We start from the raw sequence: 15,317 nt of genomic DNA, 5'->3' as shown, positions 1-15,317 counted from the left end.
AAAAAAAAATCCCGAAAAATAGTAAGCAATCCAAACATAAATACCAACTGGTAAATTTGTAACAAACAAATCTATTTAGTCTAAAACAAACAAACCAAGCTCTATAACTAACACATATATAACAAACAGGCCGAGATTTATAACCAACTAGTACCATTTAGTTAATACACCGAACAAACCAAGCATTACACACAACTAGCGCAAGACATCTACCAAAAAACCTAGCAAACGACCTTACTACTGAGACTGAAGCGCAAGACATCTACCGAAAAACCTAGCAAGCGGCCTAACTACTAAGACTAAAGCGCAACACATCTACCAAAAAACCTAGCAAACGACCTTACTACTGAGACTGAAGCGCAAGACATCTACCGAAAAACCTAGCAAGCGACCAACTACTAAGACTAAAGCGCAAGACATCTACCAAAAAACCTAGCAAGCGACCTTACTACTGAGACTGAAGCGCAAGACATCTACCACAAAACCTAGCAAGCGACCTTACTACTAAGACTAAAGCGCAAGACATCTACCAAAAAACCTAGCAAGCGACCTAACTACTAGCGACCTAACTACTAAGACTGAAGCGCAAGACATCTACCAAAAAACCTAGCAAGCGACCTAACTACTAAGATTGAAGCGCAAGACATCTACCAAAAAACCTAACAAGGGACCTAACTAATAAGACTGAAGACTTAGCTGCTAAATTCCGCCTATTCCGCATTTTATAAACTTGGCAGACGGTGCTAAGTGAGCTCCAATTTTCGACAACATTAAAAATTGCTGCAACATACAAATTGAATAAATAAAACTTTTTAAAATCAGTAAAATTTAAGCCAGTTTTTAAGTAATTTGCGACAGATATATACGAAAAAACCCACTAGTTTTGCAGTCCGGCAATTGTGCTTTTGAATTACCGGAGCAGGCAACTAAATTTAAAAAATGCGGGCCTACTTAACACTATTTAGATAACGGAGTGGTTAGTTAACTAAATGCTTAAAACTGAAGTACATTTAGTCACATAACATAAATTTAGTTTACCGTATTAACACCTGTATATATAAATAAACTATAAATCTATGAACAACTAACTGCTTCGCTTTTTACTGTAACACGGACGCTAGCCTAAAAGGCTAAACAATGGAACCTACTAAACGCTTGTTTACTTTTTTAAAGTAAAGACGACATTTTTTTGGGTTTCCACAAATTATTAAAACATACCATAAATATTAATGTTGAATATTTGTTTTATTTCTATGGCTTTAATTAAGAAAGTTAGCTACCAAATTAATTGCAAAGAAAATCAATAACAAGTGAAATTCTAAAAAAACTAAATGGCTAGTAGTGAAATATTTTATAATTATTGACAGTGAAATATTTAAAAATTCACAGGTTTTACTAAGGATATTTTTAACTAATATTCTTCCTCTTCTTCTTCCCCTTCTCCTTCTACGGAATCGACTCCGACTTCTTCGTAATCCTTCTCAAGAGCTGCGAGATCCTCACGAGCCTCGGAGAACTCACCTTCTTCCATTCCCTCGCCGACGTACCTGGAATAACGAGGTTGTAAGTTAGCGACAGTTTCGACATGAAGTCATCAAGTTAAAAATTAGTTGGACTACTTACCAATGGACGAAAGCACGCTTGGCGTACATAAGATCGAACTTGTGATCCAAACGAGCCCAAGCCTCAGCAATGGCGGTGGTGTTGCTCAACATGCATACAGCTCGTTGGACTTTGGCGAGATCGCCTCCTGGAACAACAGTTGGTGGCTGGTAGTTGATTCCGACCTTGAATCCAGTTGGGCACCAATCGACGAACTAAAAGTTAAAGAGACATTTTAAAACGGGGGATTCAACGCGCTTTAAAATAAGTAAAGTTATTAAAAGGTAGGTAAAGTTAAATAAGCGGCACTAGTAAACTTACTTGGATGGTACGTTTGGTCTTGATGGTTGCAATGGCGGCGTTGACGTCCTTGGGGACTACGTCACCACGGTACAACATGCAGCAAGCCATGTACTTGCCGTGACGAGGATCGCACTTGACCATCTGGTTGGCTGGCTCGAAGCAAGCATTGGTGATCTCAGCCACGGAAAGTTGCTCATGGTAAGCCTTCTCAGCAGAGATAACTGGACTGTACGTCACAAGAGGGAAATGGATACGTGGGTATGGCACCAAGTTGGTCTGGAACTCTATAAAAAAACGATATTTTAAGGGGTGTGTTTTTAAGCATAATTTAGTTCAAAAAAAAGGGTAGAAATTAAATATTTACCGGTCAAATCGACGTTCAAAGCACCATCGAATCTCAACGAAGCGGTGATGGAGGAAACGATTTGAGCCATCAACCTGTTCAAATTAGTGTAAGTTGGACGCTCAATGTCCAAGTTACGGCGACAAATGTCATAAACTGCCTCGTTGTCGACCATGAAAGCACAGTCAGAGTGCTCAAGGGTGGTATGGGTGGTCAGGATCGAGTTGTAAGGCTCGACAACAGCGGTGGAGATCTATAGAAACAGAAAAGTACTTTACAAGGTGCTGCTAAACTTAATCTTTAATATAAAACGTTAAATACTTACTTGGGGTGCTGGGTAGATGGCGAACTCAAGCTTTGATTTTTTGCCATAGTCAACGGACAAGCGCTCCATGAGAAGAGAAGCAAATCCGGACCCGGTTCCTCCTCCGAAGGAGTGGAAGATCAGGAATCCTTGGAGCCCGGTGCACTGGTCAGCGAGTTTTCGGATTCGGTCAAGAACAAGGTCAACAATTTCTTTCCCGATGGTGTAGTGACCACGAGCGTAGTTGTTGGCTGCATCCTCTTTTCCTGTGATCAATTGCTCGGGGTGGAACAACTGTCGGTAGGTACCGGTTCGAACCTCATCTGGGGAACAAAATTCAATGTTAAACTCTTGTTTTTTACAAAATTTTAGTTTTTTTTTTATTATTTTTTTTTTGACAACTTACCAACGACAGTTGGTTCAAGGTCGACGAACACGGCTCTTGGGACGTGTTTTCCTGCTCCAGTTTCGCTGAAGAAGGTGTTGAAAGAGTCGTCTCCTCCTCCGATGGTCTTGTCACTTGGCATCTGGCCGTCAGGTTGGATTCCATGCTCGAGGCAGTACAACTCCCAGCAAGCATTTCCGATCTGGACTCCGGCTTGGCCGACGTGGATTGAGATACATTCACGCTAGAGAAGAAACAACAATTTTTAAAGGTGACCAAATACAATGGACCCGACGCTTTAAGCTGTATCAAGGCGAAGATAATAATGTTAATTTGGGACAAACACAAAAAGCTCGTCTATGACGTGAACAATTCGACCGCAACGGAAAGCATTGTTAGGCTTCGACCCGTCCTTTGTTAACTAAATAAAAATTCTTTAAAGGTCGCACAATTCCAGAATAAATCGGACAAACCCATTCTAAACACACACGCTAGAATTTAATTCGATGACAGCAAAATTGCCGCCATTCTTACCGAACAATAGGATCCCAATTTTGTCTATTACGTCACAATATACTTCACAATTGCGCTTGTTTTTTCTCTTTATTACGAAAGAGAAGGTTAATAAGCGAAACGCAGACAGTAAAGTGCTTGAAATGAAAGCCTAACGATTCTAAAACATCGAATATTCGTTAATAATTGACTTATTCCAGTATAAAACACGAGGTATTGACAAGAAGGGTTTGTTTTTGCGAAATCGCTTTTTAACATCATTTTTTAACTATTAAAAACACAAAATATACCAAAAAACATAATTTACGTACAGAAAAACAGACAAAAATCCCTTAAAAATCAATACATACTGCCCTTCTTAATATAACAAACAAAATATATATTATTGCTTAATCTAAAAATTATTTAATTAGTAAATATATTAATTACAAAGTTAACAAAAAGCACTTACCATTTTGAGTAGATTGTTGAATTAACTTCGAAATTGAAATAGCGTTTCGACAATTACGTGCCTAAGCTAATCGTTATCAAGTATGTAAGGTTCCTGTTCGCTCCGGCCTTTTATATAGGCCATGAACATCGCTCTCTGATTGGTTTAAATATAACCACGTGGTTTTTTTACAACATGGCAACGCATCATGTCATTAAAATTTAGCTCAGACTTGCTTCATATTTTCCCTCCCTATTACGTCATAGAACAAATGTTCGTGGTTGTAAAACTGAAGTGTTTGGCCTAATTGCGAAATAAAAATGGCGGTTTTTATGTTTACAGCCTTTTTGATCGACGTTTTTAACGATTTCCAATTACTTGAGAACTGTTTGCGTAACTACTTACGCTTTATTAAATCAAAGCTAAAAAGCCTGTGCGGAAATTTTATTAAATAAATGTGTAAACTCAATATTTTTAATGAAATATTTTATTTAATTCTGTATAGACTAAAACTATAAAATGTAAAGTAATTCTTTACTAGTTAACTTAAGTTTATTATTCAGTTTAGAATATTGTAGACTTATAAACTATAATTAGCACTTTAAATAAATACAAATTCTACATACTTTACAACTAACTATATCTTTAGTCTTTAACATAAAATCTACAACTACTTATTAGTTATTTTAACTAAACAGTTTATGGTAACTAATAGGAATAAAGTAAATATAGTTTAGTTTTAAAACAATATATCTGTTTTTAACTACTACTTTACACTTTACTAGAGTTTTACAACTAACTTACTATAGCTCAATAAAAAGTTGCAATTGTAAAAAGTAGGCAAGTCACGTGACAAAACAGGTGGTTTTAAAGTCAGGCAACATTCCAAAGCACGTGACTAAACAGCGGGAGGCACAAAGTTAATAAAATGACTGAACCTAGAAAGGCGAAAGTTTATTAAAACTGTATGAAAGAGTTAATAAACTAATAAATTTAACTTAAGACGAGTCTTGTACTATAAGTAAAGTATAATTTTACTGGGTTTGGTAACCATGCCATAATATACTTAAAATCTTTATGTAATCATTAATACTTATGGCATGTTTTAAATCATTAAATTGATTTGTCATATTTCCCGTCACATTAATGTATTATGTATATTGTATATCTTCCTATATCACTTACATTAATGGGCCAAATATTTAAATAAAAAATAACATTAGTAGAAGATGGACCAAAAGGTTTTGGGTGCAAGCCGCACCAATGCCACATTATTTGCCCTTTAGCCTGGTGTTTACGGACAGCTTAAATACGTTCCAACAGCATAAAAACTTTAATTTTGATAAATCATTAGAATAATTAGCATGTTATTAATGAATACAATTAAGTTACTTATAAAATGTAATCAAAAATTATTTTATTCCAACAGAAATAATGTGTAAGCAACATATGAAAACAATTAACATATAACAACTTACAATATAACAAAAAATCAGAAGGTAATTGACACAGTCTGCAACATTTACTACAGATAAATTCATATCATCATTGTGTATAAATATTTATATTGCAAATTATAAATTTAATATTAAAAATAATCATAATTTTATTAAGGTAAAATCTATACGGTTGTTAGTTAGTTAACGAAAGTGTAATTTATAACAATTTACAGAAATTACAAAAAAAATTTACAAAATATTACAGATATATTCACAAATATTTAAAATGAACATTTATATTACCAATAAAATGATAATTTTGATAATATGTTAGTATTTCATTTGGTATGGTACAGAAAATATTTAATATATACAAAAAATAAAGAATTCCATTAAAAATGTCATAATTAAAAATAATTACAATTAAAAAAACAAAAATTTCGGATAAATATCAAAAAATACAGAATACTTGAAATGACAATAACATCAAAAATTCAATATTTAAACAGTGGTAATAATATGAAGATACTAGGCAAGTATTTATTACAATTCAATTGGTCAGTTTTCTGTTTAAAAATAAACATTTAAAGCTCTTTATAAATAACATTTATAATATATGCTAACAAAATATAAAGTTAAAAAGTTAAATTAGACGCACCTTTGCTAATTACGTTAATTATAAATTTGCTTTAAAATAAAACTAATTAAATATTTAAATTTGCAATATACAATTACAGTTCATAATTACATTTTACAAAAAATATTTAATAAAAGTTGTTACTATCTTAAACTAACCCCATGATTTCTATTCTAGATTAATTAAAATAAAATGTTAAGATTAAGAGTTAATTGAATTAATTAAAGGTCTTGTTTCATCGCTATCAGAATCGGAATTCAACTTTTTCATTTTCAGTTTTCGATTTCTTAAAAATCTTTGTAGAAATCTTAGGAACACCTGAAAAAAACATGATCCTTTAAATTTCAAATTGCAATAAATAAAAATTTCACAACATTTATAAAAAGCTTACAGCTTGTATAACCTATTTCTGAGGCAGCAAATAATTAAAATGGGTGTTTGTGGTGCGCATGTGAATTATCACAAGCAAATATTAATTGGAAGCCAATATACACCAAAGATAATTCACCCACAAACCCCAAACAGAAGTTTTATTAATTTTGTTGGCCTATAAATTGGACCAAAATTCATGCACATATAATGCTCACTAAGCTTTATGGTATATGGATTAAGTCATTAGGTGTTTAACTATTTAAGTATAGCGATCAACTTACCAACGCTATACACGACATCCCAATAATTGCAGATGAATCTTCGAAGCCATATCTTGTCACCATAACGCCTCCTAGTGATGGTCCTAATATATCTCCGAGCGAGAACATCGAGTTCCATAAACCTGACACCAATCCATATTGAGCCAACATATTTTCTTTCAGTTTTAACTCTCTGTAAAGTTAAAAAAAAGTCTTTATAGAAAATAGAATGTTACTTTAACATTTAAAATTGTATTTATTTATCCTCTTTATAGAAGGTCAACTCCACGACCTAAACATAGAGTAACTATTGTCACCCTACTCAGTCTTGCGTTGACTTTGGCAGTTTAAGTTATTATGAATTTTAATTGCTCGATAATTAATCTGCTGATTAAGTGTTGGCTTAGCAGGAGTTTATACCGTTTATAGCACCTTACTAAAGGGTGCTACAGTATGACAGCAGTGGGAATCGAATCCAGCACCGTATAAAGTGAAGTTAAATGTTAAGAGCATACATTAAAAAACTAAAAATGGACAAAATCAATTATTGGACAGTATAAATAAATTTAAATTTATATACCAACTTAAAAATAAATTTTATAGCATTTCAAATACTAGAAACCAATGTAAAGCATTCCCATATTAATGTTTATCCCTTCTCAAAGAAAAAAAAACAAACTTACTCGGCAGCTGTAATCATTTCAGTGAAAGTTGGCATAGCTGCTGCTCCGAAAGAACTTCCGAGTATAATCGAGGCCACAAAAAGTAACCACAACTGTTGCTCCGACCAGTTGAACAGGTGTTTTAACACACTTGCGGGACCGAGAAAAATTAACCCAATTCCCATCATAGTTAAACCAGCTTCTATTATGTAGGATTGCTTCCTGTTTAAAAAAATTAACTTTTTGTAAAATTTTTTTTTAATATTTTATTTACATTGAAGTTGGTAAATAATTTTTTATAACAAGCTGATGGCAAATTTACAAAAAAATTATAACAACAAGACTAAGGTGTTCCTTAGGTCCTTTGTTTATATTTTGCCTTTGCTGTTAAAATCTGCAGTTACAGATATTGCTGTTAAAATCCATTAGGTTAATTAAGTGACAATATCACCAAGTCAATAATATCCCAAACTAGCAAAGTCAACTTGAGTCTAGGTCGAGGTAACAAATGTTACTCTATGTTTACATATCAAACACTTGACTTCACTTCAAGAGGTCCCGGCTTAGATCTTTACTTTGATGCCACTGATTAGGGTGAAATTTACACTACAAACTCTTGCTGAGCCAACACTAGCAGCAGATTAATTATCTGACAATTATAATCAATATTATCCCAAACTGTTGAAGGCAACTCGAAACTGGGTCGGGGTACTCTATGTTTAAGTTATAAAGTCGACCTTTCCGCATCAAAATTAAATTAACATAAACTTAATAAATGTTATCTTAAACTGTTATATTAACATCTACCATCTATCAGCAATGTATCCCCATATAGGAGATAGACCAGCATAGAAAATACTCATAACTAGAAATATTACTCCAGCCATCACTGCATTCATTTTAAACTAAAAAAGTAAATGAAAAATTGTGAACATTATGTGAATGCTTTGATTCTGATAACAAACCAATAAATCTAGTTTAAAACAAAATGTTATGATATAGTTACTATATGCAATTAAAAATTTGTTATTGTATGTGAATATCATTAGTTTTTAAGGGTAAAAAATAAGCAAAAAGACAATAAAAGTTAAAATTGCTTTTTGGATTTATTTATTTTCAATGTGGGAAGGTTGACTTCACAACCTGAATATAGCATAACATCAGTTACTCCAACCCAGTTCTAAGTTGACTAAGGTAGTTTGGATTAATGTATATTAATATAATTGTCTAAAAATTATAATCTGCTGATTGCATGTTGGCTATTTAATGTATGTGGCGCCTTACATAAGGGTACTAAAGCAGGAGAGCAGTGGGGTCAAACCTAAGACCGCAAGTGTTCTAACCACTACACCACGCTACAGGTATTAAAAACAAAAAATATTTAGCAAACAAATATAGTTAAATTCTTACCACATCAGATAAGAAGTTTGACATATTTGCTGAAATGAAGCTGTTGATTATAAACACCAGAACGATGGTTAAAGAGGCAACAATTGCACAAGAATGTTGAAGTAAGGAGAAGGGAGAAATATTTTTATCAGAGGCATCAACTTAAAAACAAGATTTTTTATTAATTTTTGATTAATTTTTTTTTTAGTATTAATAGTTTAACAAAAAATTACTCATGCACCACAAACTGTAGTTTTGTCACTTTGAAGGGCTATATTGGACATGCATACATATTTACATATTTAACACAATCTGGTACTGTTTTATTGAAACCATAGCATTGGATTACAAGCTAAAAAGTTTCAAGTTCGAGCTGCGTCAATGTCACACTATTTGCCCTTGAAACCTGCCGATTACGAATAGCTTAAACCTTTCCCAACACCAAACTCTTTCCACAATAAAAATTCAAAACCTATCACCTTAAGTGGATACAGGTAATAACATTATTAACAAATTACTTACTTGGTACGAATGGAATAAGAAAATAACAAATAATAAAAAGAATTATTTGAATTCCTCCCATCACGAGGAATGGTGTCACAAATCCACCAGCCTAAATATTATAATTTGGTCATTAAATATATTTCTTAACTTAACTAAAATAACAAATAAAACTAGATTATTTTAATATATATTAAGTAACATAGTATTAGAAACTATCTTTTTACATTAAGTAAGATTTATACTGCGCTAAAAATTTAAATATTTTGGAAGGCCTAATTGTTAATTGATGTTAATGCCTTTGGCAATCATCCAGTTTATATGCTTCATCATTAATTATTTATATTCAAGATATCTGTCAACACTTGATTACCCTTAATCCTAACTTGTTATACAACATTTAAGCAATGTCAAATGAAAATTTAATGTTAAGGTTTCAACATCAGAACTTCTATATGTATTAAAACTGTTTTAACATGTACTTTAACATATTCTAGAATTAGGGATTTTCTACATAAATACCCTATAAATAAAGTATAATAAACCATAGTTAGTAATATAAAAACTATATGAAAATAGAGTTTTAATTCCATTTTAACCACATATGTACCAACAATAATAATAAAACCAGGAAGTTAATAACGTTTTCAACAGGGCCCAAATATTTATGGGTCTTAATACTGAGTGGAAAATCAGACAAAAGGGAAAAACAGGGACAAAGAACAACCTTATACAAAGCAGGCCTTTTATAATAAATACAAACCCTCTTATTCAATTTAAATTAAAGTCACCATGAATAAAAACTTAATAAAATATTTCATAGATAAGAGAAGATATAAAATCATTTTGGCTCTAATTCAAACTTAAACTAAATCACAATTTAAAAAAAAAAAAAAAATCATAAATAAAACCCCACCTCATACAATGCAGCCCCAATAAGGGGTCCCGTCATTCCCCCAACCCCGACCAGAGCTTCACTCAAACTGAGCACGGTTATGGATCGATCTCCAAACTCCTGGAACACAACAGCGAACATCGCTGTGTACGCCATGTTGCTCCCAAACCCCATCAATCCTCGGGATGCGATTCCAATCATGAGAAACGGAACGGCACCCATTAGGTTTAAAAATCTAAACAAAAAACAGTTTTTCTTTTAAATATATTTATCCTCAATGTGGAAAGGTCGACTTCACAGCCTAAACATAGAGTAACATCAATTACTTCAACCCAGTCTCAAGTTGACTTTGGTAGTTTGGAATATTATTGATTATAATTGCCCGATAAAAAATCTGCCGATTGGTTTTTAGCTAAGCAGAATATCGTTTGTAGCATCTTACTTAAGGGTGCTACAGCATGGAAGCAGTGGGGATTGAACCTAATTTCAAACATTATTAAAATTGAATGGCATTAGACAAATAAAACTGAATCGGTTATTTTGGTTTAAGTTAATTTTACATCAGCATCATTATTTGCACAAATTTATTCTGCCAGGATAGCAGTTTTACAAACTATCAATAAAAATTTGGAATAAAGTTAAAACAAAAACAAATATGTTGGTTGTGATTAATAATTGATTCATTGTTCTGCATCATGATAGTTATGCAAGTTATAAAGTTTACTTAATAAAGAATCACAGTGATTGTTTGGCACAGTTAGCAAACTGTTCTATTTATATAAGGTTATATTGACACACTAATAAATGTTGTACACTTATAGTTATATCCTTACAGTAATAAACAAATAATAAACTTTAAACAACAAATTTTTTATATATATCTGCATTGATTCTGCAGTAAAGTTAAAAAAAAAGTTATTTTAAATATGATTTAACTAGTGATTAAGTTTTGGGTTGTAGTTTTAATAATTTTAATCATATTTACCCGAAGCAAATCATGGATCCAATCCCCAAGAACATCCCAGAAAGAATACAAAACTTTGCTCCGACGCGAACCAACTAAAAAGTAATAAAAATTTGTTAATATCATTAAAACTTAATTAGACATTTTTAACAACATTTTAAAAACTAAAATATAAATGTTCACCTGAAATTCAAAGCCTAAAAAATGAATTTTAATGAAATCTCTTTTACCAGACTTGTCATTTAATTAATTATGTACTTTTATTTAAAAGTGAAAAAAACAGACGCACAAGATGATTGCTAGACAATTTTTATTTTTAGAATGCTTACACACTGAAAACATGATTTTTTTTCTATTTTCCAGAAAACATGCTACATTGGAATGAAATAATTAGTTTTTATATTTAGGGTTTGAAATCTAAATATTATAGAGCTTGGTTATCGATATGTACATTTGTATGCCTAATTATGGACCTTTAAAATAATGAATATAACTGCCATTTGTGGTGCGTAGGTAAAAATTAGCAGAAAATATTGGAAACAAAAAACAAAGAATGAATTGCACGAAGTTTTATAAAATGTCATAAAATTGGCAACTCTTATTTTGACATTAAGCTTTGTATTATGTATATTGAATTACAAATGCTATTATAAGTTCTCAGACTATGAAAAAAATTTAAGAGTTACCTATTCTTAAAATCTTATAGTTATTAATTTTTTTTAGCTGGATTCAAACCAGGAGACCAATAGTGAAATTTCACATAAAATTAAAACCATGTGACATACAATTTAAAAAGAACATATCAACAATATTGCAATTATTTACCAAGCAATAACATTTTGTAAACAACTTAACCAAAAAATTTAATTTTAAAATAATGAAGCTCACCACTGTGCCAACTGCAAGTCCACTAATCATCCCAAAAACAGAATAAGCTGAGAAAATTAAACCAATGTGAAGGGCCGTCAACCCTTTATCATTTGCCTAAATGTTAATAATAATATTTTAATTTAATTTAAAGTAGCAAAACTTTTGGAAAAAATTTAAAAGCATAAAAAATTCTAACATTGGTGTTAAAAAATAAATTTTTAAGTTAATCTTTAATTTAAATAGAACAAGGGACTTAAGTTAAGAAACCTATTTAAATATAATTAACCTATTTTAATTAAATTAATACAATAGATAAGAGAGCAAATAAATTTAATCTAAAAATCAATAAACTAGTTCATTCATTGCGTTAACTGCCATACATTATACAGTATTATAATTATTAAAAAAAATTTAAAATAGGAAAATTTATTTTAGAGACTAGAAATGGGCAAAATATATTTTTTAATCTTAAGCTAAAACCGTTCATAGAATTTTGTTTGAATTGAAATATAAATATTATCCTTTATAAGACCCAAACCTTGTCTCAAGTTAACTTTGGCAGTTTTTAACTTTGACGGGATTATTGAATATAATTGCTCAATAATTAAACAACTGATTGGTTTTTGGCTCAGCAGAAGTTCATACCATTTCTAGTGCCTTGCTCAAGGACATTACAGTATGGATGCAGTAGGGATCGAACCTAGAACCTTGTGTTCTTATGAAATAAATATTTTAGAATTAAATTTGAAAACTTGTAAAACTAATTCCAAGTATTGGTTAAAAATATTGAACCTAAATTCTTACCACAACAGGGAAAAAGGTTGACATTAACGCGAACCCCAATGTGTCATTTAACGATAGAAAGACAAGAGTCAAAAATACTTTCTTCTGTCGTGGTGTTAAACTTTTAAAGAAGCCAACTTTTTTGCCTTCGGTAGAATTTTCGGTGTCAGTGGATGCCTAAAAAACACAAAAAATAGAGGACAATGTTACTATTACATTTGAACAATACTAAAGTACAGAATGCAAGATAGTGCAGAACTGCATGTAAACGTTAACAAAAATTCGCGGAATGCGGGATGGGAAGAGATTTTTGTGTCTTTTACTGCGGGATAAGTGCAGTAATTATCTAAAGAAATGAGGGATGATGCGGGATTGACTTTAAAGGCCAAGGGATAATGTGAAATCGACTGTAAAGCGCAAGGGGAGATTAGGAAAGGGTATAAAAATTTCGTAACACAATCCAAAATACAGACATACTTTACTTACTAATAATATTATAGAATTAAACTAGTAAGCGAAACTTACCTCTAGGTCTATTGATTTATTTTCTTTTTCATCAAAAACATCGTAAAAGTCCAGCGGCTTGCTTAAATTTTGTTCACTGTTATTAATTGTTGCTCCATAATTTGATTGAACTTGATTTTCTGTGATTGAACAACTTTTCGAGTAAAAATTATCGACGTTATTTAAGTTATCTCGATTCATTGGAATTGATAAAGAATTAGAACGATGATAAAGAGGCAAAATTTTTGATACTGATAAAGTCTGTGTATTATTTCTTTTTCTTGGTTTTATTTCATTTCTATTTTCTTGATCACTGGCACTTAAAGTTTGTTGATTTTCATTTATTGAATTGTCTAAAAAGTTGACTTCGGCAATATCTTCTATATTTTGATGAATTGAGTTTTCTTCCATTATTATTTAAGTAAAACACCTTCAACCATTGATTAAAATTCTAAAAAAACTGCTAAAATCAAGCAAAAATATGACCGGCAATCTGACAGTCAGACTGACTTAGAACCTTTATAATTTCCCTTTAAAGCCCAATTATTTTCCTCTTTTTTAGCTCTAGCAATGTTTCTGTACCCATATTCCATTTAAAAACTGTTAAAATCTGTTATGCCGAAGTTTTTATACAACGTTCGCACGTGTATTGACTCTCTATCTAAATGCATTAGTAAACAAAAGACTCTAAAGCGCCCACGTGCGACGGCAGTGTTTTTGGGTTAAAATTGCGCAACCGCATGAAATTTCGCAATTTAAATTGCACAACATTATAAACATAGCCGGAAATAAATGATGAAAACAGATTACCAAATGATCAAAATATGGTTTGTTAAACAAAGCAAATATTTAATCAAGCTTTTTGATTGGGAATTAGTTTTTCAGGACCTTAAAAACAAAATGTTACGAAATATTTAAACTATGCTTGCAATTTATATAGCCAGAAGGCAAACAAAATCTTTTTAACATTTTGTCCACCTATTATCTAGAGAATTTAACTTTTGTTATCATTTTTTTATGTAATATTTATCATAGCAATACAAAATCATTAAAACGAAGTGACGTCAGCAAACTCGTCATATTTCACCCGGGTCACGTGATTATTTTGTCTGTACGTTTCTATGACAACAACTGACACCATTTTTAAAGATTTAAACTAAATTGTTACGCAGTTTAAACCTCATTTCCTTCCATCATATTCGATAAAACACAAACAAAAATGACTCTTTACCTCACATCCGATCTAAAACCTATAAAACAAGCCTGGCCTGATGGCTTGGCACAGAATATTGAAACGTTAAAGCTTAAGTCTAACTACTTAAACCAATATGAATTCCTGCAACCAAGATAGCCCTAATAATGGGAGTGTCGAAATCGTTGCTAAAGACATCAGCATCAGGTTAAGGAAGCCTGGAAGAATCATCTTCAACTTTGTTGGAAGAAACCAAGCTACTCAAACCAACAAAACCTGTCCTGTAGAATGTAACTGCCCGCCATCTTGTGAGCCTTGTTACCCCTATGATGAGTGTGAGTGGGGATGTAAGACCCCGGAACAAGTATGCGAAAAACCATGTGAAACACCCGATAAATGTAAGGATGATGAAGACATCCAATCTGAGGTCTCCAGTACTTCATCCAACTCTAGCTCTAGTTCATCTTCTGAATCTAGCACCTCTTCGGATTCAAGCTCATCTTCTGAATCTACCGACAAAGAGGAGAAAGAAGACAATGTTGTGTCTGAGGACGAGGTCGTTGTCTTACCAGAATACTGCGAGGACAATCAACAGGTTGTGAACCAATCTTATGAGGAGTACAACGAACAAACCACAGAAAACTGTGAACCTGCCATCTACAATGTAGTAACAATGCCAGACTACAAAGAAGAACAAACCGACTGCATTGAAGACACAGCTGAATCCATCGAACAAACTGAAGAAAACTGTGAACCTGCTATCTACAAGGTGGTAACAATGCCAGAGTACAAAGATGAACAAGCTGACTGCATTGAAACACCTGAATCCATCGAACAAACTGTTCAAAACCGTGAACTAGCTATCTACAAGGTGGTAACAATGCCAGAGTACAGAGAAGAACAAACTGAAGATAATGACTTAATCGAAGAAAACTGCTTTACAGTAACAACCACATATGATGAACCAAC

At 32.1% G+C, this 15,317-nt stretch overlaps 2 protein-coding genes across 2 annotated transcripts; both read right to left on the bottom strand.

The window, feature by feature from the left end:
• Nucleotides 1–1,257: 1,257 nt before the first annotated feature.
• Nucleotides 1,258–4,035, bottom strand: LOC145759004 (tubulin alpha-1A chain-like). The gene is made up of 7 exons (XM_082572719.1): nucleotides 3,902–4,035; nucleotides 2,959–3,181; nucleotides 2,574–2,875; nucleotides 2,270–2,501; nucleotides 1,924–2,189; nucleotides 1,624–1,817; nucleotides 1,258–1,547 (listed from the first exon to the last, which is right to left on the bottom strand). The coding sequence occupies exons 1-7, from the start codon at nucleotides 3,902–3,904 to the stop codon at nucleotides 1,412–1,414; spliced, it is 1,356 nt and encodes a 451-aa protein (XP_082428845.1). The 5' UTR covers nucleotides 3,905–4,035; the 3' UTR covers nucleotides 1,258–1,411.
• A 1,642-nt stretch (nucleotides 4,036–5,677) lies between these two features.
• On the bottom strand, nucleotides 5,678–13,786 carry LOC145759471 (MFS-type transporter SLC18B1-like). The gene is made up of 11 exons (XM_082573308.1): nucleotides 13,178–13,786; nucleotides 12,674–12,829; nucleotides 11,888–11,983; nucleotides 11,021–11,094; nucleotides 10,057–10,270; nucleotides 9,162–9,252; nucleotides 8,661–8,800; nucleotides 8,058–8,155; nucleotides 7,272–7,472; nucleotides 6,610–6,781; nucleotides 5,678–6,274 (listed from the first exon to the last, which is right to left on the bottom strand). Exons 1-11 carry the CDS (start codon nucleotides 13,565–13,567, stop codon nucleotides 6,158–6,160), a joined length of 1,749 nt encoding a protein of 582 aa, XP_082429434.1. The 5' UTR covers nucleotides 13,568–13,786; the 3' UTR covers nucleotides 5,678–6,157.
• Between the last annotated feature and the right edge of the window lie 1,531 nt (nucleotides 13,787–15,317).

The sequence above is a fragment of the Corella eumyota genome, chromosome 7 (genome assembly GCF_963082875.1).
Source record: "Corella eumyota chromosome 7, kaCorEumy4.1, whole genome shotgun sequence".
NCBI lineage: Eukaryota > Metazoa > Chordata > Ascidiacea > Phlebobranchia > Corellidae > Corella > Corella eumyota.
This window is presented reverse-complemented; position numbering and strand designations above follow the sequence as displayed.